At 44.8% G+C, this 27,750-nt stretch overlaps 1 protein-coding gene across 2 annotated transcripts in view; it reads right to left on the bottom strand.

Annotated features, from left to right (window-relative positions):
• LOC306917372 (interleukin-1 receptor accessory protein-like 1) overlaps window positions 1-27,750 on the bottom strand; it is a 515,864-nt gene that overhangs the window by 34,458 nt on the left and 453,656 nt on the right. For both annotated transcript variants that reach the window (XM_079495579.1, XM_079495580.1), the window contains 2 exons: window positions 21,785-21,917; window positions 6,800-6,945 (listed from right to left, as the gene is read on the bottom strand). In XM_079495579.1, coding sequence (XP_079351705.1) covers window positions 6,800-6,945; window positions 21,785-21,917 — 279 coding nt within the window. The remainder of the gene's footprint in view (window positions 1-6,799; window positions 6,946-21,784; window positions 21,918-27,750) is intronic.

The raw sequence follows: 27,750 nt of genomic DNA, 5'->3' as shown, positions 1-27,750 counted from the left end.
TCATTTCTATCCAAAGGCCCTTGAATGATGGAATATGATTAAGGATTACTGTGATTATGGTACGCTCCACATATCACACATACCATAATTCACTGGCAAAAAAAAAAAAAACATTTTTGAAAAAAGAAAATCGGAATTATTTCGCGGACCCCCTGGCTATGCGTCGCGGACCCCACTTTGGGAACCACTGGCCTAGTTTGTCACAGAGAGACGGGCAGCAAAGCTCATGGCTTATTTCTAACCTAGAATATTTTCAGATACATATTTTAGCGTGCTGATTAAGTTTAAAACGAGTAATACTTTTTATATAAAAATATACAAAAATGGAAATTGTTTTGGCAGAGATTGTTAGGTATGCCCATTATGATGACCACGGATATGGTCTAAAAGTGTGAAAAAACATATTTTTCATTTCCCTACGTCTTTAATCATATTTTATAAAATAGTTTGTTGATTACTTTTGACACGTTAATTCATGGTGTTAATTGTTAATTGTAGAGGCATTAAAAAGGTCTAATACAAAAAGTGACACAAGTAATTTTGTCACTTGGTTGCTTAGATCTGCTATTCACTTCTAGAAATCTGCAGATAATCCAAACTCATTTGGGGACCCCTGGGCCTGGGTGGGGGTCCAAACTCATTTGGGGACCCCTGGGCCTGGGTGGGGGTCCACACTCATAGTTGAGAACCACTGCCTTAGACAGAGGCTGAATAGAAAGGCTGCATAAAAAGCCAGTATCACATAAATTAGGACATTTTCAAACTGTGACTCATGCAAAGCTACTCTAGTGGAATCCCAGAATAAAACACAATAGCTAGAAATTAGCATAATAGGTCCCCTTTAAATGACAACGCTGAGAGAGGTTGAGAGGTTCTCGGAAGCCGAGTGAAAAGGTTCACAATTTAAATGGCCACTCTTTTCACCGCATCAGTAACATCAGTTCAAAAACATGAAGTCTGCATCATAGCATGTCTCACGTGCCTGAATACAATAAAGTACCCGTCCAGTTTGGGTTCTCTTGTGGAAAACATGTGTTCTGGTCGGTCTCTCGCACGCACACACACACACGCACGGGCAAGCACCCACACACGCACACGCACACACACTCGAGTAAATTCAGAATGCAGGACTTTTGCACTTTTCCCATCACTGTTAAAACGCAACTGTTTTGGACATACAAGGTTTCCGGTCTAATGGCGAGGAAATAAAACATGAGCATGGCTGCATGTGGAAGGAAGGTGCTTTGTGATTTAACCCATTTTGGGCGGGAACCCCTTTTGGTGTTAGCATTATGTTATGCTTTAGCTATTGAAAAATAGCAGACCTACAAGCTCGTGGCGCGCTACGAGCTTGTAGGTCTGCTATTTTTGAAAAATCGAAGAACGACTGACATAGAAACATAGCTTTTTCAGAAAACTGTCAGGATGTAGAAGACATTTTTAGAATCTGATCTCAGGCCAAAATAGGTTAAGTCCTGCTCTGGTTGATTAGCCGTCCTTGTTCACTGTCTGCCTGCATCTCTTCTTTCTCTGTGGCTCTTTTATGGGGGGAAACAAACATCCGACGGTTTCTTATATTACTCTTCACAGATGCAAAGCCACTGCTGCCGAGATGGAAGAAAAGAAAAAAACGGTTCACTTCAGGATGTTTGGAAAACGCAAACGTCTTGGTGAATTTCTTTGTGTGTACATTTCGCAAGATTATTTTGTAGTCACTCATGCTTTTTGTTAATGGTATATAGGGGGAGACTTGGTTTAACCACTTCACTCTTTGCGAAGTACGAATATATTCGTACCCCCCCCCCCCCCCCCCCCCCCGTTATCTGCTAGGTACGTATATATTCAAACCCCCCCCCCCCGTATACTCCATATATGAAGTGGTTGAGCCCCTAAGCAGCTTTTAAAACACATTAATTGCCCGGGGTTAAATTATAGCGCCCAATCGATTTATAGCAACGGAGCACTTTTACCAACGGACCGGATGTTATGCCGGATGTGGCTGTAGCAGCTAAATGTAGCCAAAACACTCTCGATGCGATCGACAACAATGGGAGGTAAGATTAAATCTATCGCGACTAGCGACTGGACAGCGGAGGGCCGTCTAACACAGGATCTTTTCTTAGAATTGGACGGGATGATTTAGATCACGAGTTATTGATTTTCGTTGTCGTCGGCTAAACAGGGGGGGAACATTTTCGATGACGTCTCACTGTTGCGCAACATCGAGGATTGCGCAACAGGCGCTCCTAGGCTGTGGAGCGATGCGATCCGTTTTCACATCAATAATCTTCGTCTTTTGGATAAAACTTTGTCTTGGCGTTACTAATAGAAAAAACGGTGAACTTCGTCCTGGGCGATTGGGGTGTTAACATTGGTCCGGTATGCAACGCCTCCGTCACCATCAGCTATAGGATCTTTACAACTCTCATTTAGCTTGGTTCAAAGCTCCATAACTCGGAAACAACGAGCGCTGTCCTTGGTGATCGTCAGCCATCCAAAGTTTGGATGTCATTTGTGACTTTGTCTCGCATCGCTCCCGACATGTAAACGTTTCTGGCGAAAGGTAAACAGTGTGCGCTAATGCTAATGATAGCCAATCCTTACAGTGAGAGCATGCAGGGGGCTACAGTGGGGATGAAAATGATCCCCTTAAAGTGAACGCAGGCACTGGCACAGGTTAACTACACTAATGCTACCACCTAGCGGCACAGACATAATTGAATTAAGCTTATACTTCATTGACCATGGGGTCCCCCAAGTGTCTGTACTTGGGCCCCTGCTTACAGTATATTTCTCACACGGCAATGCACCGCTATCAACAAATGCACAATGAAAATAAACTGTCTACGTCTACACACTGACCCCTGCAGGTTTAGAGAGCACTGTGCAGCACTCTGGCGGGCTTGTTTATTCTCGCACATATCTGGATTGAGAGAGAGAGAGAGAGAGAGAGAGAGAGAGAGAGAGAGAGAGAGAGAGAGAGAGAGAGAGAGAGAGAGGACCAAAATGAAGTCCACTGTGGCAAACAAATCATGTTTATTTTTATTCTGTGTAAAACCGGTCGGACTGATGCCAGTATGCTTAATTTAAGTGCAGTGAGGTGTATCTTAGCCAGGGTACACTTTTCAAAAGTGGGAAGTGTGTGTACGGGTGTGAGACAGTGTGAGACAGAGTGTGAGCGAGGGAGGGGAGAACGAAAGAGAGAGACACAATCAATGCGACTGCTGAAAAGAGGGTTATTGAGGATACGAAGGCATATTTCCTCCCCACACACATTTCGTGTTGTTGTCACACTGCTGTTGTATCCTATCGACTCGCCTGCCAGTGAGGAAGGAGCCCCGACCGGGTACACATAGAGCCGCCTGCCAGTGAGGAAGGAGCCCCGACCGGGAACACATAGAGCTGCCTGCCAGTGAGGAAGGAGCCCCGACCGGGTACACATAGAGCCGCCTGCCAGTGAGGAAGGAGCCCCGACCGGGTACACATAGAGCCGCCTGCCAGTGAGGAAGGAGCCCCGACCGGGAACACATAGAGCTGCCTGCCAGTGAGGAAGGAGCCCCGACCGGGTACACATAGAGCCGCCTGCCAGTGAGGAAGGAGCCCCGACCGGGAACACATAGAGCCGCCTGCCAGTGAGGAAGGAGCCCCGACCGGGAACATATAGAGCCGCCTGCCAGTGAGGAAGGAGCCCCGACCGGGAACACATAGAGCCGCCTGCCAGTGAGGAAGGAGCCCCAACCGGGAACACATAGAGCCGCCTGCCAGTGAGGAAGGAGCCCCAACCGGGAACACATAGAGCCGCCTGCCAGTGAGGAAGGAGCCCCGACCGGGTACACTGCCCTTCGTCCTACTTCTCCTGCCCAACACTCCCTGCTGCCCAACACTCCCTGGAGTAATGTGCAGTGACAAATAAATATCACCCTCCCCGCCCCTGCTTCAATCTTAATTTATACTGAGCTGCTCCATGTCGCGCACCGAAAATAGCCAGTCTACACATTGCGAGATTTACAGTAGATCGGCTATTTTCAGAGCGAGTCCCTGACATGCAGCAGCACAAAACATGGACTTGTGTTGCATTGCACCACAGATGCACAAAGAACCAACAAGACAAGACAGGGAGGACTGCTGGGACGGCTGGGGATCAGGGCCGGATTATCCATAGGCCGTTGTATGCAGCTGCCCTGGGGCACTTCTTTTTTCTTTTCCCCAATTCACCACTGGTAGAATGTGTATATATACATTCAGTAGAGGGCGCCAGTCCCCAGGTTCGTGTATTTTTTTATAAGCATTGTAATCTCCATAGGGGGATTTTAGATCGCCTCATATAAGAACTGTGTTTGAAAAATAAACCGATCACCCCGGCCTTTTCACTCATATGGATATGAAGCATCGACTGAAGGTGGAAATGTACAAATATACCCAAAGAGTAACAAAATAAGCGTTAGAAACGAGCCAAACAACCCAGAGACTACATTTCCGGGTAGGCTGCATCTGCCCGCAGCCCGTCGCACAACAGAAAATTTTATTTTATTGATATATAATGTATCGTGGTTAGTACGAGTCGAGTCACCACCAGCTGAGCTTACGTCAACGAGGAATCTCAGGAACGCAATATGTTGACAGCTGGGCGTGACGTATATGCTCAGCGACATTGCATTCATATGTAGTTTCAAGGCTTTTGCGGTCACATTAATTCTTCCATATGTATGCATTTATTGCGAACATCTCAGATTACTATGAAAACCTGCAAAACCTGTCAGTGACCCCCCCATATATGGCCGTCAGTCTGCCACGCCTCGTGACACGCTTCATATACACATTTACGTTCACATTGTGTATCTTTAACTAATTAAAAAGAAACAGACTCTGAATTGATTCCTAGAGGCAAACAGACAGGTCACAGAGAGGTCGGGCTGTGTTGAAGAATAGTTTGAAAACCGCAACAGTATTTCTTAACGCATCTTTATAGTGGCTAAAGGTTTAAAGGAATCGATTGAGTGAAAGAGCACTGTTAGTCAACTAAGGTGAAGTGTGCGTGCGTGTGCGTGCGTGCGTGCGTGCGTGCGTGCGTGCGTGCGTGCGTGCGTGCGTGCGTGCGTGCGTGCGTGCGTGCGTGCGTGCGTGCGTGCGTGCGTGCGTGCGTGCGTGCGCGAGAGAGAGAGAGAGAGAGAGAGAGAGAGAGAGAGAGAGAGAGAGAGAAGAGAAAGTAGGCTATGTGAAAAGTGAAACCTGTTTTACTTTTTTCACCTAATAGTTCCTCAGTCTTTGATGCATGTCTTGCCTGCTCTCCCTTTTTGGCTAGATAACCCACCCGCCACCTCCTCCCTCCAGCCCTTCCCTCGAGGCCGCGGCGGACCACTCGAGTCCCTGGATCCTGCACCTTGTACTTTCCAACAGCTCGGTCCCTGGCAGCGGGAGAGAGAGCGCCGGTCTGTTCTCAAAGTATAAAGGCCAGGTGGCATTAAATGACAGTGTTTTGCCGGCGGAGCTGCCGAAAAGAGACACCGCCGTTGAACAAGTATTGATCAAAGTCTTTGCACTGCACCCAGCCTTCGGTATATACGATTCACTTTTACAGCACGCCGCACTGATCAAATGAATGAACTTTTTTTTTCATCTTGCATTCAACACAGCATACTCAAGCGTCCCATTTAGTCTCGGCTTTAAAAGAGGGGGGGGGTCGTCACAAGATACTTCGATGTATACAGAGCTGTCAATGTCTGATGTAATGCACCTGTGAATAATCAAATAGAGGCCATATTCTGGATCCGTGCAGTGCATTCATGGAGGCCTGCACTGCGTGGGATGTACATGTACATTATAGGCTACATTACATATTATTATACAGTGTACATTGGGATTTATGTGTGCCATTGTGTGTGTTTACTGGGAGATCCCAAGGATTCGCCGTCTCTGTGTGTGTGTGCGTGTGCGTGTGTGTGTGTGTGTGTGTGTGTGTGTGTGTGGGGTCATGCGTGCGTGGGTGTGTGTTTAGAGTTGACTTGTTTAGAGTTAGGCTTATACATTAGGAAAGGAAGAGTTTAGTTTTAGACTAGAGGTTAGGATTACAAATTAGGTTAGACTAGAGGTTAGGAATGGAACCATGCCTGATTTGTACTCAGTTATGCAACGGAAATCTGTAAGCTAACAATGCGCAACGTGGCACGTTCTAAGCTCGTGTAGATCAGCTATTCTCGTGGCATCATGACACCCACATGCAACCAAGTATAACGCCAGGGCTCCACTGAGTGCGTTCTGCCGGCGTCAAAAAATGAACCGGGGCGAATTGGTGATGCTATCCAGATGCAACCGTCAGCAGTGGAGCACCCTTCATTGATTAAAAAGGGACCATTCCCTGTGTTGACGCAACACTAACGGACACCCAATAGGCCTATCTCACAGCCCCCTTTCCACACCCCCTTCCGGTAGATAGTGGTGTCATTTAACATTAGCATTTACACGTTTTTTTCTCTGGAGAATCTAAGTACATTTCCTAATGTAAAAATGTGACAGACCAATATTATTATGAAGCAAACAAGATGGTAAATCAGCTCGAACAGAGAAAACAAAAGTTGTAGACTTCTTAAATTACCTCTGTTAACATGTAGTGTCTATGGAGTGACGTCACGCTATCACCACTAACGCGGAAAGGGGGGCGTATTAAGGGGGCGGGGAAATTCTGTGAGATAGGCCTATGGCTGCAGTGGAGCCCCGGCGTAACATTACAACATGTCCATCCTAAAAGGGTCCTCACGAGTACAGCGATACTTGCGAGGACAAGTGTGCACACGTCTCCCACCTCTCTTGACGAGCTGGATGTTGGACTGCCGCCGCCCGTTTCCATTCTCCACATAGCAGGAGTAGTTTCCCAGGTCGGCCTCCTCCAGGGACTCGATGATGAGGGAGATGGACACCTCCTGCTCCCCGAGGTGCTCCTTGATCGTCCTGCATGGGGAGGGAGCATAGAGTCATACAGGATAGAGAGTGGACCGGGAGCGACAGCCCCGCCCCTGCTATTCATTTCAATGGAAGCTGCTCAGTGGCGTTTTGAAGCACCCGGAAGAACGCTCCACTTCCGCATTTGGACACCAACATTTTAATTAGTGCCACTTAAACAATGTCTCCTGCAGCCATGGCTGCCGCCAGAGGAGTCATACAAAATTGTTACCAGAAAATATCTTAAAATAATAAAAGCCAGACATAATGGGCAGTATTAAGCGTGTCTTAAGTACCAGGTCTTATTACTTAACTTAAGACCTGGAGGCGTGGTCAATGCTGTTTGGCCACTCAGAATAGCCAAATGGCATTGATCACGCCTCCAGGTCTTAAGTTAAGTAATAAGACCTGGTACTTAAGACACGCATAATACTGCCCAATGTGTTCATTTGCGTTTTCCATTCTGCAGGGCTACCATGGCTTTGGGTCAAGGCAATGGTCATCAACCTTTTTCAATTTCAACGACCTCAGTTTGATGTGCACTAGGCACTAGGCCACGTATGGACCTGCATTCGATACACATCTTTATCCCTGGTACCCCAATCCACACGGTCAAATTTGACTTTCAGAGTTACAGGCCTGTAAGGGTCCTTTTTCGACCCCTGGTGGTCCACGGACCAAGCGTTGAGAACCGGTGAGTTAAGGGCACAAGAGGACAGGCCCTGACTAACGACAAGTGACGTCTTCTTGTCCCGCAGTGACATGACTCAGACTCGATATGGGTTCTGACACGCACCGGCTGTGACACGCTGGCGCGGCAAAAATACTTCAACTGTCACAATACGACTCCGCTGCACAGTGTGTAATGTCATGAGAAGAATGTCACAAACTTAAGACTGGATGAAACACACTCTGGGGTGAAACAACAAAGGGAAAAACACTATTATTTTTACATTGTGGTTCAGTGTTTGATCAGTGTCTGCTTCCATAAGAGCTTTAAACGAGTCGGTTAAATATTCAACAACATGTCGTTTAGATGATTACCAATGCATTTTCATTGTTCTTTCCCCCCTTCACCACACACCTTGTGGAGAATAGCTCTTACAGTACATTTGTCCTCCGGTTTACCCAAAATGGACATTCACAATTGCCGACATTCATCAAGGAAAACAAAGGCACGCAATTAGCTCCAGCTTGAGGCTGTTGTTGTGCCCCTTGGTCCTTGGTTTCACCTAGGAGGGGCTTGGAATACTAACAAGCCATTTTAGTCAAACAAAAAAAGAGACAAACTTTACTGGTATTCGTCCGACAACTTGGAACAACGCTTTGGTGAAAACCAAAACGAAGCACTTCTTAACCCATTTAGACCTGAGGACGCATGTGTGTCATATTATAGCTTTAAACCCATTTTGGGCGGGAACCCCTTTGTGTTTTAACTAAGCATTATGTTATACTTTAGCTATTGAAAAATAGCAGATCTACAAGCTCATAGCGCGCCACCGAGTGGCGCGCTATGAACTTGTAGGTCTGCTATTTTTGAAAAATCGTAAAAATGCGGCACAAATCTTTGAATATATATTCTTTCAGAGCGAAAGTTTTTTTTATTTCGACGTCAGGCCTGAATGGGTTAAACCGGCCCCGAGCTGGCGGTGAGGTGCGTTGGTTTTAATGGTGAGTGGGTGAGTGTACAGCCCTACTTGTACATCGTTAATTCAAGGGAGCATAACAGAAATGATATACGGTGATGATGGCGTACCTCATTCATGTCTAACTTTTATGCTCCTTGAATAAAAGTTTTGAGCTTATCGCAAGTCATAGCCTGTTTATCTCACCATGGATGAAAGGTCTGTTTGAGCCTTGTTGGCATGATGTGTGCCACTTTAGACGGGAGCCTCTGTTGTTGCATTGAACCTTTAGCCGGAAAACGGCAGCTAATGGCTAATGGCAGCCAGCTAATGTCTTGCTAATGGCAATAAACTAATGGTTGAGAATGTTGGAGAACCCTATAGGTACAAGGACTGTCTGAACAGTGCTAAAGTCTAAATTAGAGCTGTTGTTGGTAGTGGGGATATGGGGTGGCTGGGCTTTGCAGCAAGATTTACAAAAATGTTAGCGGCTCATTACATGTCGCTACCTCGTGGTTACAATATTAATGCTTCGGATGGCCTTAAAAATGATTTTGCTTCGGGTTCACTGTGGGGTGAACTTTGGGGTCCTCAGAGTAAAACATCTGCTGCAGCCGTCGCAGGGAGCACCATCTGGCGAGGGTCAAGTCTGGCAGCCAATGAGTTAACCCATTTTGACCTGAGATCATTTTAACGATTTTTCAAAAATAGCAGATCTACAAGTTCATAGCGCGCCACTCGGTGGCGCGCTATGAGCTTGTAGATCTGCTATTTTTCAATAGCTAAAGCATGACATAATGCTAACACCAAAAGGGGTTCCCACTCAGAATGGGTTAAAGGACCACTTCACCACTTTTCAACCTATCTTCATATAATAGGTCCTCACTAATAATCATTTAGAAACCGTCTTCCAGTGACATCATCATTAGGCAGATTATTTTTTTAAACAAGATTTTTTTACAAAAAATGTTTAGATTTTCATTATCGTGAGAACGATGGCTTCCATTTTCACATTGCAACTCTTCAGGACTAGAAAGCCTGCAGTTTTTATTAGCTTGTATTCCCCATCGATGATGTCACTGGAAGACGGTTTCTGAACTGCCCACAGCCCTCCTATGAGACACAGACCGAGTAGATTTTTTTTTTTCATGATTATTAGTGAGGACCTATTATATGAAGATAGGTTGAAAGGTGGTGAAGTGGTCCTTTAAAGGAGCATTCAGTGATTTGGGTGATTTGGAAAACCACCCAGTCCGCCCCGGTAACAAAATGTGCACATGCACACGCTCTACAGTGGGGGGAAGTGCAACAGCATGTGCACCAAGGCCCGCCCCCACACATGATTGGAGGAAGGCCCCTCTCATCCTGATTGGATGAAGGCTTTGCCACCCGCCACCAAAACTGAAACTAGGGTTTTTTGACCCCAGGGGCTCACTGGGGACAGGGAGGAACTCCTTATATGGTCAGCATACTCTATGGTAGGGAGGATTATCCAAATAAAAAGAAAAAATAAGTGAATATACCTTTAAGGTTACTGGTATATCACAGATGTTGAGAAAAAAGTACTAAACTCGGTCGTTCATCTCCTCCGTTTGCCATGAGGCCTTGGAACTCACACACAAAACAACCCTAATCTAATTCCTGTTCCTCAATGAGTGGAGCAAACCGTGCAGATTATTAAGTGCGGTGTGGACGAATAATAACTGGACACGCAGCACTTAATCTGCCATAGCAACGCTGTTTGTTCTAAAAACACTGCACTCCTTTAATTCAGCGCCCATTATGGAAAATAATGGGGCTACAGAGGCTGTGCAGCAACCAAAACCTTTTTCTCTGGCCATTACAATGGAGACCCCATTAGAGGCAATCTGTGGCATGTTTGAGCCAGCTGCTTCATAGAAACCCAATTACTGTAGTGTACAGAGTAACACCTTTTGAGACAAGGTGCTGCAGGGGTGCGGAAATAACCGCCTCAGTCGCCACTGGGTTCCAAGGCCCCGGCTTTGTTGCGGGGACATGAAGGTGTCAGATGTGTGTGTGTGTGTGTGTGTGTGTGTGTGTGTGTGTGTGTGTGTGTGTGTGTGTGTGTGTGTGTGTGTGTGTGTGTGTGTGTGTTTGTGCGTGCGTGCGTGCGTACGTGCGAGAGGGAGATAGAAATTAATTTCCATTTGGGTGTGAACCCTGTGAGCTTTCTGTAAAACCTCGCCATCGTTCACCATTGTATGGTCAGCCAGGCAGGCAGGGTCCGTGAGGGTGAGATATGGATCTCCGTTGATGGCTTTTTAAAAGGTGGGGGGGAGAGCGGGGGGGGGGGGGCGTGTGTGTCCCTGTGTTGGAGAAATAAAAGACACCGGTCCGGCATTCAGCTTGTTGTCGGGTGGAAACATTGTGACCTTTCGCGGAAATGGGGGAGGAAAAAAAGTGAACTTGTCTTTTCCAATGGATAGCGTGTAGTTATTATTTGGTCATGAAGTTCTCCGATAATTACTTTTCATCGGTTCAATCCAAAGAGACACTTTAACACTTTCAGCTTCACAATGCTCATTTGTTAGCCCGTAGATCGTTTGCTGCTTTTGTGTCGCTAGGGGCCCTGTAGGGCGGCAGTGGCTCAGGCCCACTTTCCCAGTTCGATCCTGTGCTCGCCCATTGTTAGTGTCGAACTGGCCTTGATCTGAAGGCCAATCATCGATCCCGATGAGCAGGTTGATGGTTTCCTCCGCCCTTGTGTGTGTGTGTGTGTGTGTGTGTGTGTGTGTGTGTGTGTGTGTGTGTGTGTGTGTGTGTGTGTGTGTGTGTGTGTGTGTGTGTGTGTGTGTGTGTGAATGAGTGAATGCACAATCAATCTAAAGCGCCTTGGAAGGCGCTATACAAATGAAATGCACTTACAGCGTTGCCTTTTTGTGCAACGCTGTTGTGTGACAAAAAAAGACAACAAAAAAAAAGGAAAGAAAAGAAAATCACACCCGTGTGAAGTGAGGGGTGCTCTTATCACACATCATGACGGAAATTCTCCATTCATTGTCAATGGGAATTTAATCTCTGTGTAGGACAAAATAGCCGATTTGCTCGTCCACATATGACGTAAATTCTCCATTCATTGGAGAATACCCGACAGCAACGATGGGTAGGAGATATCGTTGCTGTCCCGTTACTGTTTCAACTGCCCCCGACGTTGGTGTGTGGTTATTTTAATTGATTTGGTGCATGTGCATTATGCTAATACAGTGATTAGCGAGCACACACACATTATACATTAGTTTACATGAGAACATGCTTGTGAGAGGAAGCGGTGGCTGATTGGATGTGATTACAAACGACAACATGTTATGTACACTACCAGGAGCGTGCGCGTCAGGCTGTGTGAACCAGGTGGCGTGTGTGTGTGTGTGCGTGTGTGTGTGTGTGTGTGTGTGTGTGTGTGTGTGTGTGTGTGTGTGTGTGTGTGTGAGAGAGATAGAGTGAGGGATACTGTGGCAGTGTGCTGAACTGGCACAGTGGAGCTGGCAGGCGATGAAAAGTACAGCGTGCTTGACATTACTGCTGCCAACCATTTTCCAGAGCATACCTTATAGCGCGTTTTGATTTTCGAGGAAGTACTGGCATGGATTCCAGTCATTTCAGTATGATATGAAAGTCAAACTGCAGGGAATTGAAACATGTATTACTGTAGGTAATCCAACACACACTAACACCTCAGTGGAGTGAGGTTAACACTATATATAAAATATATATGAATCAATTAACCAAATCCATTCATCTCTGCAGATTTTAAAGATGGAGTGCCACATTTTTTTTATTTTTCCAGTTTTTCATGTTTCTATGAAGTGACAGTACTTCATTAGACACCCTGGAGTCGTTTTTATGTGCAATGGTGTATTAACTTTGTATTTAGGGTTTCTTCCTGGAGGCTGAACCCTTGACAGTCAAACGGGCCAATGAAATAAACAGTAATATAGTGACATCACACTATCAGCCCCTCCCCTAACCCCTCCCCCTTTATCATACACAGGGATGCACACAACTTTTTTGGTCTAGTACTCAGATGAGTACCTGGAGGAGTTACTTGGTCCTCCTAAAATGCGGCGACCCGTCTCGCCGGATGGATAAAAGAGGGATGCATGAATAACTTATAGCAAAACGATATTTATTGGATGAGTGGGGAGTCAATAGATTTTTTTTATAATGGGATGAATCTAGAGTTGCAATACCCTCCATATTGCAACTCTATCCCATTATTAAAAAAATCTACAGTTGCAAATTGCCTCTAGGTCCATGTGTGGTCCAGCCCTATGGAATGCATATTCTAATAAAAACAACTTAATACTTAATACTAATATTTAAATAAAAAAATTATTTTTTATTTAAATAAACGATCTACTAGCTCACAGCGTGTTGCGGAGGCGACACGTTGTGAGCTTGCAGATCAGCTATTCTTTTTAACATGCGACACATCGTACGGCGAAGCATACGTCAGGCTTCCCTTTCATTTTTTAGCCGAGGTGACGTACAGTCAGACACACATGGATCCTCAGTGCAAAAATAAACAGTGTACACTACCCGACTTTACGATAATAAGGGACAGTATGTCGGGACACGGTGTTGATAAGCTTCATGTTGTGCAGGAGCAGTGCCAGTCCGCAATGCTTTAAACTCTTCCCATTCCACTACGTCGGAACTAAAACCTGTACCCGTAAAAAGTAGGTGGCCGGTGCCTAGGCTGTGAGAGACGGCATCGCACACGAGCAACCATGCTGCTCCAGCACCCGGAAAACAAACACAAGCACAGCGGCGAATGGGAAGAGTGCAAAGCATCCACCAGCATGCCATTTTACACCGGGGACTACAGTAGTTTGCTATCTGAAACGGAGAAGCCGAACCATTTGTGTCAGGTTTTCTCCGTACAGTCCGTAGTAAACTCCTGTCGTCCTTCTCCCTCCTCCCAGCAGCGAGCAGAGCAGCATGGAATCCTCCTTGTTTGAGTAAGGACCTGCTGCGATTGGCCACAATGGCCAGTGCACTAGTGCAAGACGTGCTGTGATTGGCCAGTAGCCACTTTGAGTGGCAGTCGGTGGGAAATGCTCTCGCCACAGAATGTACTAGTATTCTGGCCATAATAATCATTCTGGGTGGCCCCAGCCCCCAGGTACGCAGAAGCGCTTCCCGGCGCTTGATTGACAGCGCAGAATTAATTTTGACGACGCATGCGTACCGCTTGTGTGCACCCCTGATCATACAACTACAGCTGTGGGTGCGACTTCAGTTCAGGTAGATCACCACCCATCACCACCCACCAGGCCAACCAGGCATACTTAATGAACTAGTGGGCGTGTCCACATAAAAGCATGATTTTAACAAATACTGTACACTTTTTGGAAAAAGTTCTTCCTCCTTATATTCTAATAATACCTGATGATCATGTTTTAGGATGGAAAACAATCGTGGCACTCCATCTTTAACATTATAGAGTCCATGTTGTTCATTCACAAATGTTGGTGTCACGCTAGTGTGAACCAATTCTCCTAATACAGGCAAGCTCTTCAGTGAATACTTCAATGCGAGTCATTTCCACTTCAAAGGAAACATAATAATAATTTTTAAAAAACGTGCAACCGGGTTTGCACCTAGAAAACGTGAAAAATACTTCATGGGCGTGTGCCCATGACTTATCTTTCCCGAGAGGACCCACTTCACAACACAAACGGTGTCCAAGTACGCAAACGTGCATTTAGTCCAGGGGCCGAGCCAGATTTTGGTACCACTAAGGTGACCGTAAAATGTTTGTATTTTTGTATTCCTACATGTCTCTAGTTTATATTTTGGTATGATAACTCTTCCAATTCAGTAGATTATTGCCAGTTATCGGCAGTTATATGTGACCACACAGACAACCTGTATATAAGGAGACATTTTCCAAATTTCATTATGCTTTAAAGCTGCTATAAGCAATAAAATATGTCAACATTTTATTGACCATTTTTTCCTTTTTTCCGGCACAAAACGGCCTGGCCAATCAGCAGCAGCTAGAGGCGGGATCAAGCCATACACAGTGCTGCCTTGATCCCGCCTCTAGCTGCTGCTGATTGGCCAGGCCGTTTTGTGGCCGGAGCATCAAGTCTGCCTGAGAGTTCCCAGATGGGAGCAGGAGGGGGGAACCCAGTGTACTCTCTGCTGCCCCATCTGGCGGAGTCAGGTTAATTCAGACAGCCAGCAATTAATAAATTAATTAATAAATAAATGGGTAGAACGCTCGCAATAAAATTAGTCTCTGTGACACATCTAGGGGCCACAATCTGCATTCAAAGATGTTCCTAGAAGCTTTGTCATTGGTCGAAAAAAACCCGGTCGCAGTGACTAACCAATCAGGAAGCAGACAGACAAATGTCAAAGCTTCTAGGAAAATCTTTGAATGCAGATTGCGGCCCCTAGATGTGTCACAGAGACATTTTGGGAACATTCTACCCATTGCTGGCTGTCAAAAAAAAAAAAAAAAAGTCATTAAAATGTTGACATATTGACATAATTTTGACAGCTTTAAGTAGCATGTGACGTGTCAAACTAGCATTAGCTTTGCACGCAAAACACTCCTTGGCCTAAATTTGGCCATAGCCACTTGCCCAAATGTGCTTGACCTCATCACATTTGTGATGACGGCTATGGCAATTTTTAGCCCAAGGAGTGTTTTTCGTGTTAAACTAATGCTTAGAATGGATTCAGAATCATGAAAACCCCCTAGTTTGACATGCCACATCATGCTACTAAAGCATAATGAAATGCTGAAAATGTTGCCTTATATAGGTTATCTATGGTGTGGTCACATATAAGTGGCGTTAAGCTACTGATTTGGGGGAGTTATCATACCAAAATATAAACTAGAGACAAAAATAGAAATGTTTTACAGTCACCTTAGGTGGTACCAATTCATGAAAATATCAGTGTTGGCCCCTGCACTAATTCTTGTTTTGCACATTTGAGCTCGCGCGCACCTCCACCCATTCTCGCAGGCACGCACACAATCTCATTTCCACCAGTGATGGAAGAAGTACTCGCATGTTTAACACCCCGATTCCCGGGGTTATTTAATCCATTAAATCATAGCGCCCAGCGATTTATAGCAGCGGCGCACATTTAGCGACAGACCGGATGCTATCCCGGATGTGGCTGAAGTAGCTTGACGTAGCCAAAACACCCTCGATGCGATCGACAACAACGGCAGGTATGTTATATTCCAACGCGACTAGCGACGGGACCACGATGGGCCGTCTAAAACATAATCTTTTCTTAGAATTGGACGGAATGATTTAGATGAAGAGTTATTCACGTTTTAAGATATTCAATCTCGTCAGCTAAAATGGGGGGGGGCATTTTCGATGAGGTCCCACCGGAAAATAACATTGAATGTTGCGCAACAGTACGCTCCCAGCCTGCGATGCGATCAGTTTTGATATCAATAATCTCAGTCCTGAGCGCTGGGCGTTACTAGATTGAACGGAGAACTCCGCCCTTGACACTCCATGTCCCATTTCATTTTTCAAATAGCAGAAGCAGGGGCGAAAACTGTCAAAACTGTTATGTCATGGGGGAGGGATGCTCAGGGGTGCTAATTTGTGTTCCTATTTTCTTCAGGGTTGCTCAAGCTACCAGGCACCCCCGTAGTTGTCGCCGCTGAGCAGAAGTATATAGTGCTGAAGAATTTAATATACGTTTTGTAAAAATAATGAAAATCTAGATAGTAACTAAAGTTTTCAAACAATTGTAGTGGACTAAAAGTACAATATTTGTGTCCGAGTAGAAGTAAAAGTACTGAAAATTGAAAATACTCCAGTAAAGTAAAGAATAACTCACAATTGTACTTGCTACTTGAGTAAATGTGCTTAGTTTACTTCACTGGCAAAATCGCATGTTTCTTCTGCACATTTGAGCTCACGCGCACCTCCACTCTCTCTGTTCTCTCACGCAAACCTCATTTTCACCATGCAGCACAAGAAAGCAAAGGCGCTCAACAAATGCAACCAACCTACGCTACGTGATACCCCCTGCCTCGCCAATTCCATCTAACTTACTATCTATTCATCCTCCCATCTGTGCTTCACTGTCGAGCCACCTGCCTCTCTCTCTCCTCTCTCTTTGTCTAGCAGAGGAACAAACAAGCTTCAGTCTTTCAGAGACACCTACTGGAACCGAGCTTGAACAAAGCACCGCCCACGCTCCCGCAGCATGGTGCTGCAGGAGGCTGCCGCGCAGCCATTGGATAGGATGTTTGTTAAGTGGACAAAACAAAATGACACGGTATTGATTCTTTAACATTGTTTTCATTGCGATACATGATAGGAAATGTAAGCATATTACTTTGCTCTATGTTGCTCTGAAACGCGGCCCTGATCCAGACATGGTTGGGAACCACTGGTCTAGCGTGTGTGTGCGCATGCGTGCGCGCGCCACGGCCTTGCCCCTTATTCTTGTTCGGGTCCGTGGCCACCCACCCACGCCCAGTGGTGGAAAAAGTACTCAAATGTTTTACTTAAGTAAAAGTATAAAAAATACTGGAATATAGAAATACTCCGTTACAAGTAAAATTCCGGAATTCAAAATGTACTTGAGTAAAAGTACAAAAGTGTTGGCATCAAAATGTACTTAACGTAACAAAAGTAAAAGTTATGGAGAATGTCCCATTTTACATGTACATAAAACTATTTTGAAAATACCCGTTCTACAAGCTCACAATGCGTCGCAAATTCGCAATGTGACACATTGTGAGCTTGTACAGTAGATCTGCTATTTTCAAATGGTTGAAATGAAGTGGTTACTGTATGTTTTGTAATAATAATCACACACACACACACACACACACACACACACACACACACACACACACACACACACACACACACACACACACACACACACACACACACACACACACACACACACACACACACACACACACACACACACACACACACACACACACACACACACACACACACACACCTCTATATGTGCTTTGCTGGGCTCTAATTGGCCTGGTGTCCTTCAGCATGGAGCACAGCGTTACCGTGCTGTCCCCAGACATGTGTGTAAAATGCCAGGACCTCGTCTCATGCGGCTTAGACTTGACCTTTTCACTCGGGAGCCATTTGTCCACGACTTGTACTGCTTCTAGTCCTTTGTATAGGAGTGCAGTGGGTGGCAATGGGTGCCCATATAGGTGCATGTGTGTCTATTTATTAAAATGCTGGTGTTGAACAAAACAATATTGAATGGTTTTTCAGTGCATATTGTGTATTAAATAATGTATTAAATACAAAAGAGCACGCACAACTGCACTAACTAAACCCCAGGTGCCGGGCAGAGGCCAAAAATAGAAGAAAAAAGATTGGGTTTGATACAATATGTATCAAACAATATGTGTGATTCAAGGTTCAAGGTTGTACTTTATTGTTACATCTTGTGTACTTGTGTAAGAGTAAAACTTATTTTTGTTTGGCTTCCTTCAGACAGCAGCAGCATAGATAACATCAAACATCAATCACAGCATGCACAGCAAACAAAGGGATAGAATAAGGAGTACAAGAAAGAGAAAACAACGAATAACAATAAGAAGGAGTAACCTATGTACATGTGCATGTTTTCCCTGTAGCAAAGTTAGGTAAAGGTAGGTTGTTGTTATGTTCCATAACAATTATTCTAAAAAAAGTTTAGAAAGGTGCAATTCGAGGCTATACTGTATGTTCCATATATACAACACATTTTAGTTTAGAAGGTGCAGTTCGAGCAAAATAGTGTGATAGGGGTGAAGGATGTGTGTATGTGTGTGTGTGTGTGTGTGTGTGTGTGTGGGGGGGGGGGGGGGGGGGGGGGGGGGTAGCTCCTTTGCCCTGTTTCGCTCTGGTTCTTATCAATTTGTTCATGTATCTGATTGTTCAGGGAACAACTTTTTTTGCAGTCTGTTTCCCGTGGCTTTGAGACTGCGGAAGCTTTTTCCATGCGGCAGCTTCTCAAACAGTCTGCGGTTGGGATGGCTTGAATCCTTCATAATGCCACGAGCTTTGCCGATTGACTCTGCTCCTCAAATCTGCATTGTGAGCTTGTAGATGGGCTATTTTTTGCTATTTTTGAAAAAGCTTGAGCATAGCATCTTATTAACAGGGGTCTGTTTTGGCCACTGCAAATTGTTCATATTGATTATTGGATAGTCAGTAATTGCTTTGTACATTTCAGTATAGGCTTTGCATTGTATATTGTTTGTTGGGAAGAAACCTCACGTGTTCATATGTTATTTTTCAGGATTTAAATTCAAAACACTTCCCCACTTTCTAATTTAACTAATTTCTAATTAGTTAAATGATCTGTCCTTTCAGATGGGGAGTGAGTGTCGCCTGGATCAGCGCCAGCTGTACTCCAGGTCTGCTCATAAGGGGCACGGAGGGACGCGTAGCATACCAAAAAGCACACCACAATCCAGGTCTAGTTGCCCGCGGGCGTGTGCACGAAACCAGAACGCGTGCAACAATTTCATGGGGATGCACCCGTGAAAATACGCTTACGCATTCACCCCTCGACTTCTCCGCGCGTCCAAAATAAACGCACGCCTCTCATTGAAAATGAATTACTAGACGCGTCAGTCTGAAAACACTTCCCCACTGTAACTTAATTCGAACACAGACCAACACCCACTGTAACTTAATTCTAACACAGACCAGCACTTCCCCGCTGTGAGCTTGCTGCTAATCATTGCAGTTTGTAGACTCTGCGGGTGTTCCTAATTCATCAGATGCCTGTGTCTCCCCGTGGCAGCTCTTAAAAAGGGACCGCCTGCAGCACTTTGAGATGGCCTATCCAAAGACTTCAAAAGGGTTGTTGGTGCCGGGTGGAAACCTTGTATGTCCAAAACCCTGTTCCCTTTTTTAATTATTGTTAATTGTTGATACTTTTGCACGACACTCTTGTATGGGACATTCTATTTACGACATACAAAGTTAAAATATGGAGTTATGAGGTTTCTGCCCGACAGCAACAAAGTGCTTCTGCTTTTTGTGTTTTTGAAGATTTCATGTTTTTCCCCCCTTTCTTTTTTGTTTGGGGAAGGAATCAGTGGTACTGTTTTCCAAACCACTTACCAGTACCTCTTTATTTATAAAACTCCCCGTAAGCTGTTTCGTTAGTTTAGAGAGAAGCTCAGAAAGTGATGGCTCGTTTGTACTGGGCGGACCATTACCCCACAGTTTCTTTTTTATCTATATATATATATATTTTTTTTTATTCTTTGAAAATTACTGCAATTCTTTTTTTCAGATATTCTTTCTGTAATTCTTTAGGAAACGACCCATAGAAATGCATACCACTATAAAGTTATCAGTGAAATAAAGTGTGCTGAGCACAACTACTGCAAAGCTTAAAGCTGCTATAAGCAATACTACGCTCCCAAAAAAAATGTAGTCTCTGTGACACATCTAGGGGCCACAATCTGCATTCAAAGATTTTCCTAGAAGATTTGCCATTGGTCGATTTGCCTGTCTACTTCCTGATTGCTTAGTCTTTTGGACTGTTTTTTTTTGCCAATGACAAACCTTCTAGGAACATCTTTAAATGCCGATTGTGGCCCCTAGATGTGTCACAGAGACTATAGTCTTACTCATGCTGGCTGTCTGAATACCAAAAAATAAATTAAAAACAAAGTCATTCAAATGTTGACATATTATTGCTTATAGCAGCTTTAAATGCACTCATAAAGAGCTGCCATGCTACCGCAAAGCATGTATATCTGTTTGCATTATTAAACAGCTTATGAAACATTCATGTGCATTGTGACATGTGTATAGCTGAGCAAAGCCAAGTAATGGTTTACTGTCAAGTCTGTCGATAAAGGTAGTAGGGAGCTTTGTAATCTAATTAAATACGTCTATTAATGTGGGTTTCAATGCCTTCACAAATTCACTCAATTGATTTTGCGGGATCTTGACCTTATTGCAAAACTGTATCTGAAATACATAAACGCTTGTCAGGTTGCCTGCAAAATACACTGTTCTGACATGGACAATATCAGAACAAAACCAAAATTAACACTGACGATCCTATAAATCACAGAAAAACAGAATAATACAGAGTGCACACAGGTTCTCAATTTCAAGTTAACATACGAAGCTACAGGGTCAGCACTTCATATGTATGGAGAAGTATACGGGCTTTGTGTGCAGATTTCCAGTGACTAGATGGCCATAGAGCCCAAGACCATCATAGATATGGAAGCAATTAAGTCAGACTCCATCAAATATAGTAGTCTTGATAGTCTTGATCCAAGGCTACAGACCTGTAAGGGCCCGTTTGGCAGTGGTGAAAAAGTAAAAGTATCAATAATCAAGAAATCTGGAATTCAAAATGTACTAGTAAAAGTACAAAAGTATCAAAATGTACTTAAAGTACCAAAAGTAGAAAGTGCTCATTATGCATCACATAACATCTGCTGTAGATCTGCTATTTTCAAATGGCCAAAATGTATAGGGCTGAAGTGGTTACTGTATATTTCGTAAGTATATACCACCTTTACAAATAAAGGAACTAGTAACTAAAGCTGTCAAATAAATGTAGTGGAGTAAAAGTTCAATATTTGGATGCAGATACCTCAACATTTTATTTAGTTACTTTACACCAGTGGTTCTCAACCAGTGGTCCGGGGACCACCAGTGGTCCTTGAGGTGGGTCCAGGTGGTCCCCAGCTAAATGATGGAGAGTAACCAGTGTTCCAGGGACCACCAGTGGTCCTTGAGGCGGGTCCAGGTGGTCCTCAGCTAAATGATGGAGAGTTGGTAACCAGGGACCACCAGTGGTCCTTGAGGCGGGTCCAGGTGGTCCCCAGCTAAATGATGGAGAGTAACCAGTGTTCCAGGGACCACCAGTGGTCCTTGAGGCGGGTCCAGGTGGTCCCCAGCTAAATGATGGAGAGTAGGTAACCAAATAGACCTTTCTTTATCAATCTTTAACTCTTGAGAGCATAAAATGAAACCAAATGGACCTGTACGGGTCCATTTGGTTTCATTTTACGCTCTCAAGAGTAAAATTATTGTTAATTTACAAGAAGTTTACGCAATTAGAGAACGTGAAGAAAGTGAGATGAGAAAATCTCTCATGAGGCTAAATGCCATTAAATGGTGGTACGTGGCTCAAATGCCCAATAAATAATGGACCTCGACAAGAGAAATGTTGAAAACCACAGCTGAATGACTTACTTGATGTCGCTCTCCTGGACCCGCTCCTCGTCCAGGTCCTCGATGAACTTCTCTCCTTTCATCCAGTAGATCAGTGGACTGACGTCTCCGCTGTATCCAAAGAACGCTCTGCACGTCAGGTTGAGAGGAGTGCCTGTGGGAGACAGGACACACCGTTAACATAATAATAATAATCACAATATACTAGCCTGGAACTCACCTATGCTTTTTATGGCATAGGCAGCTCCCGGCAGGATCCGCCGGCAGAAACTATGCGCAGCTGCTAGACATGAGACTAATTAATTAGAGCGACAGAGAGAGAGAGGAGTGTGTGTATGTATATGTGTGCGTGTGTGTCAATTTAACAAAGGTGCAGACGATCAGAAATCAGCAGAGAGTGAGTGATGTTGGCGCTACTCTATGCCGAATTGAAGTGGACTCGGACCCAGACTTTTTTTTTCTCCCTGGAAATAAAAACGTCTGGGTTTCCGAGGCTAACAATACACTGTCTTTATGAAGCGCATTTTCGAAAGATAAGATAACAAAATAAAACCAAAACATATACAGTACATACACATATAGGGCTGTCGCAATTACAAATTTAAGTTGGCGATTCATTGTCACAAATAATTGAGATTAACAACTTAATTGTGTTTTTTTTTTTTGCATTGAACATTGGAACGTTACAATTTGTATTTCTGTCTTTTATGCTTCGTAATGACAAATTGCACAGGACAGATATGACTAATAACTTATATAATAAGAAATCACGGACACATTTAATCGTTTTTTATTTCCAAAAAAATTACAAAATAGCTGAAATAGTTGATCTACAAGCTCACTTTGTGACGTGTTGTCTAGCTTGTAGATCTGCTATTTCTGCTATTTTTGAAAAATGTTTGTAAATTTATGGACATTTCTCAACATGTAAACGATTGACAATAATGCAAAAAATAATTGTGACTATCTCAAATAATTGCGATTAGGCGATTATGTAATAATTGTGACAGGCCTACACACATACTGTCAGGGGTGGTTTTCAAGCAGGACCCAAATGCAAGGAAGTCCGGATCTTAGAAGTCTGTATTCAAACAAAGACCTGCAGTAGCGCAACACTAGCAAACATAAAACAGACTTGGAACTCAGGTTTACAAGACAATAATCCAACAGAGAACACAACCAAACACAGGGCTTAAAGGTGTAATGAAACGGAAATGGTGGACATTTTATTATGAAGTTTCAAACGGTTTCAAGTTGAAACACCGGTCTGAAGTTTCTGAACCAATCAGAGCGTCGCATCCCTTCAGGCGATGGGACGGTAGCTAGGGAGTGTTGCTATGCTATACGCAGCAGCGTGGTGTGTGTTTGTTTACAAATGAAATAGACGGCCAAACTGTACCAGTTTACTGTTATGTGGCTTATTTCTACCCTATAATGTTTTCAGATACATATTTTAGCGTGATGATTAAGTTGAAACCGAGTAATACACTGTCTGGATGTTATCTGGAATGGGAATAAAAACGGAGGATTTCTGTAATCAATAGCAGCTGTGCTGCACGGATGCGCACATATGGAGAGGATACGGGTGAGCTTCATTTTTATTGGCTTTTATCGATGTGGGCCTCGACACGTCATCACGCAGCACGTTTTCGTTTTCAGGAAGTAATAAAATAAATATTTTTATGGACTTTTGATATAAAAACACACAAAAATGAGAATTTTCCGTTTTTTTTGGCATCCATTGTTAGGTATGCTCATATGATGACCACGGAGATGGTCTAAAAGTGTGAAAAACGTATTTTTCATTTCACTACACCTTTAAATAGGCACAAGATTAACAGGACACAGGTGAACTCAAATCAAATCAACACAAGGATTGGCTGAGGGGAAAACAAGACACAGGTGAAACAAAGAACCAAAAATCAGGGAAGGTGAGACAAGGCAGGAAACTACTACAAAAGGAGGACAGGAAACACAAAAGCATCACTTCAAAATAAGATTCAGGAACACCAAACACAACACACGGAAGGCAGATCCTGACACATACAGTACAGAGCCTGGGTGCCCTCCCGTACACACATACAGTACAGAGCCTGGGTGCCCTCCTACACACATACAGTACAGAGCCTGGGTGCCCTCCTACACACATACAGTACAGAGCCTGGGTGCCCTCCCGTACACACATACAGTACAGAGCCTGGGTGCCCTCCCGTACACACATACAGTACAGAGCCTGAGTGCCCTCCTACACACATACAGTACAGAGCCTGGGTGCCCTCCTACACACATACAGTACAGAGCCTGGGTGCCCTCCTACACACATACAGTACAGAGCCTGGGTGCCCTCCCGTACACACATACAGTACAGAGCCTGGGTGCCCTCCTACACACATACAGTACAGAGCCTGGGTGCCCTCCCGTACACACATACAGTACAGAGCCTGGGTGCCCTCCCGTACACACATACAGTACAGAGCCTGGGTGTGACAGGCCTACACACATACAGTACAGAGCCTGGGTGTGACAGGCCTACACACATACAGTACAGAGCCTGGGTGCCCTCCCGTACACACATACAGTACAGAGCCTGAGTGCCCTCCTACACACATACAGTACAGAGCCTGGGTGCCCTCCTACACACATACAGTACAGAGCCTGGGTGCCCTCCTACACACATACAGTACAGAGCCTGGGTGCCCTCCTACACATATACAGTACAGAGCCTGGGTGCCCTCCTACACACATACAGTACAGAGCCTGGGTGCCCTCCCGTACACACATACAGTACAGAGCCTGGGTGCCCTCCTACACACATACAGTACAGAGCCTGGGTGCCCTCCCGTACACACATGCAGTACAGAGCCTGAGTGCCCTCCTACACACATACAGTACAGAGCCTGGGTGCCCTCCTACACACATACAGTACAGAGCCTGGGTGCCCTCCCGTACACACATGCAGTACAGAGCTTGGGTGCCCTCCCGTACACACATGCAGTACAGAGCTTGGGTGCCCTCCCGTACACACATGCAGTACAGAGCTTGGGTGCCCTCCCGTACACACATGCAGTACAGAGCTTGGGTGCCCTCCCGTACACACATGCAGTACAGAGCTTGGGTGCCCTCCCGTACACACATACAGTACAGAGCCTGGGTGCCCTCCTACACACATGCAGTACAGAGCCTGGGTGCCCTCCCGTACACACATGCAGTACAGAGCTTGGGTGCCCTCCCGTACACACATGCAGTACAGAGCTTGGGTGCCCTCCCGTACACACATGCAGTACAGAGCCTGGGTGCCCTCCCGTACACACATACAGTACAGAGCCTGGGTGCCCTCCTACACACATACAGTACAGAGCCTGGGTGCCCTCCCGTACACACATGCAGTACAGAGCTTGGGTGCCCTCCCGTACACACATGCAGTACAGAGCCTGGGTGCCCTCCTACACACATAAAGTACAGAGCCTGGGTGCCCTCCCGTACACACATGCAGTACAGAGCCTGGGTGCCCTCGCGGGCTGCGAAGGCAAAGCCAGATCACCCATGGTGACGAGGCGTATGTTGGGAACTAGCAACAGAGCCTCCTACCTGAGGATCTAAAGGCTGTGCACCGGCTTATGCGGTTCCAGCATATCAAAGGTGTAGCTGGGAGCCAGGCCTTGCAAGGCTTTAACCCATTTAGACCTGGGAACTATTCTAAAAATGTCTTCTGCATCCTGACAGTTTTCTGAAAAAGCTATGTTTCTATGTCAGTCGTTCTTCGATTTTTCAAAAATAGCAGACCTACAAGTTCATAGCGCGCCACTCGGTGGCGCGCTATGAGCTTGTAGATCTGCTATTTTTCAATAGCTAAAGCATAACATAATGCTAACACTAAAAGGGGTTCCCACCCAAAATGGGTTAAAAGTCATTAGTAAAAATCTGGTGGTAACCATTTATGGGGGCGTGATTACATTGAAACAGTGGTTCCCACTGGGTAATGGGGAACCAGGTTGGTAAACCTGTTACCAAATAAATTACCATAACAAACGGCGGCCGTACGAATCCCAAAATCTGCCATCAGCTAACAAAATAACCTCAGTGGTGCCAAGTAACTCTGAAATTAACTTGTATATCCCTCCACTGGATGGAGTCATGGAACATCCAGTGGAGGGCTATAGTTAATTTCTTAGTAGACTTTTGCCACGTCCAGAACCGCCACACAAACTTGCACTATAACAAAAACAGACCCGAAAAAAACATTTCTTGCCGCAGCTCAAATCTCAAACATATCATCTTATTAGACCAGGAGAGTGAATTCGGTTTCGTGTTTTCTTCCACCACAAACACGGTCGAATGCAGCAAAAAAAAAAAGGCATACCAAAAATCAATAAAAATCACCTTTTCACCTCTCTCTCTCTCTGTCTCTCTCCCTCTCTATCTCTCTCTCTCTATCTTCTTTCTCTCAGGTGGAGCGAAGGGAACAGGCAATGGTATGAGGTTGTGTGTGATCAAGTGCAGCGTCGATTTGATGCCACAACAAGCACTGACCCCAAACAAAACTCATACACCCCGGCCTTTTCTCTAACTCCATCCAATTTATGTCTGGAGATTCTCTGCGCTTTGAGCTTTATCCTTCAAATACAGGTGATTTTTTGTTTTTCTTTTGTTTGTTTTGCCTGTTTGGACCTTTGCAGGACCATGACTCTAAGAGTTATAGCGGCCCTTGCAATATAAGGTTTGAGAAGCACTGATTTACTGATAGTGATAATAAGAGCGTCATATAGAGTCTCTTTCTATAATATGTACATTTGAAGGCACTCAAGGAAGGCAGCACTTGGAACTCCAGGGATTTAAGCATGAGCCTTGCTGAGCACCAATTCTCCAGAGGTGCCCTATAGCTCTAAAACCTGCTGTGGCCTTGGAAAATCCCCACTCTGCCTCTCAACGCCCTCCGCCACTCAGTGGTTAAGTACAGTATCTTCGCTCAAGTACTGTATTTATGTACTGTACACTTTCAAGGCATATTTCGCTGCCGTCAACTCTATCTCACGTCTACTGTACAGCCAAAATGTGCAGTTTTATTTAGTCAATTCAATGGAGCTTTATTGGTCACCATCATAGGCGGCCTCGCGCAGGGAGGTGCGCTTGACGGCCCGCAGTGATCCCCCCACATTGGGGCACACTGTCATCTCGTTACGCCGCTGCTACATTTTGAGTACAAAAATGAGTACTTTTCCCACCACTGTCTGCACTACCTTGGAGAGCAGCGTACAAACTGTGCAGCAACAATGGTTTCCATGGTGAAGACGTAGGCCGTATATCATCATTATCATCATTGACATTTTACACACACACAGACAAAAGACAATGGGAAATATAAAGCACCTCACAGAAGCATGAGGGAGGTGGGGGGGTGATTATACATCACGTTTATTGTGGACTTTATGGGGAATTATGTACAATTCCGCATGCTGTTAACCCATTTTGACCTGAGATCAGATTCTAAAAATGTCTTCTACATCCTGACAGTTTTCTGAAAAAACTATGTTTCTATGTCAGTCGTTCTTCGATTTTTCAAAAATAGCAGACCTACGAGCTCGTAGCGCACCACTCGGTGGCGCGCTATGAGCTTGTAGATCTGCTATTTTTCAATAGCTAAAGCATAACATAATGCTAACACCAAAAGGGGTTCCAGCCCAACATGGGTTAATTCAACTTATCTTCAGGTTCGTTATATGAAAAGAATGGGGGCTGGATAATGTTTTGATAATAGTAAGGGCCATCGACCTATGGATCTATCTATCTATGCAAATCATTGCGGTCGGGCAGAAACCTCTTATCTCCATATTTTAACTTGTATGTCTTTTGTTTTTGAGCGGCGCTATCCGCTCCTATGCACATATGTGTGTATGTATGAGCGTGCAAGAGAGAGAGAGAGAGAGAGAGAGAGAGAGAGAGAGAGAGAAGGGGGCGAGGGGGAGGGCATTGTGTGATGGTAAAAATAA

Source organism: Electrona antarctica (assembly GCF_951216825.1).
Source record: "Electrona antarctica genome assembly, chromosome: 24".
NCBI lineage: Eukaryota > Metazoa > Chordata > Actinopteri > Myctophiformes > Myctophidae > Electrona > Electrona antarctica.
Note: the sequence above shows the minus strand (reverse complement) of the source record. Positions and strands in the feature narration are given on the sequence as shown.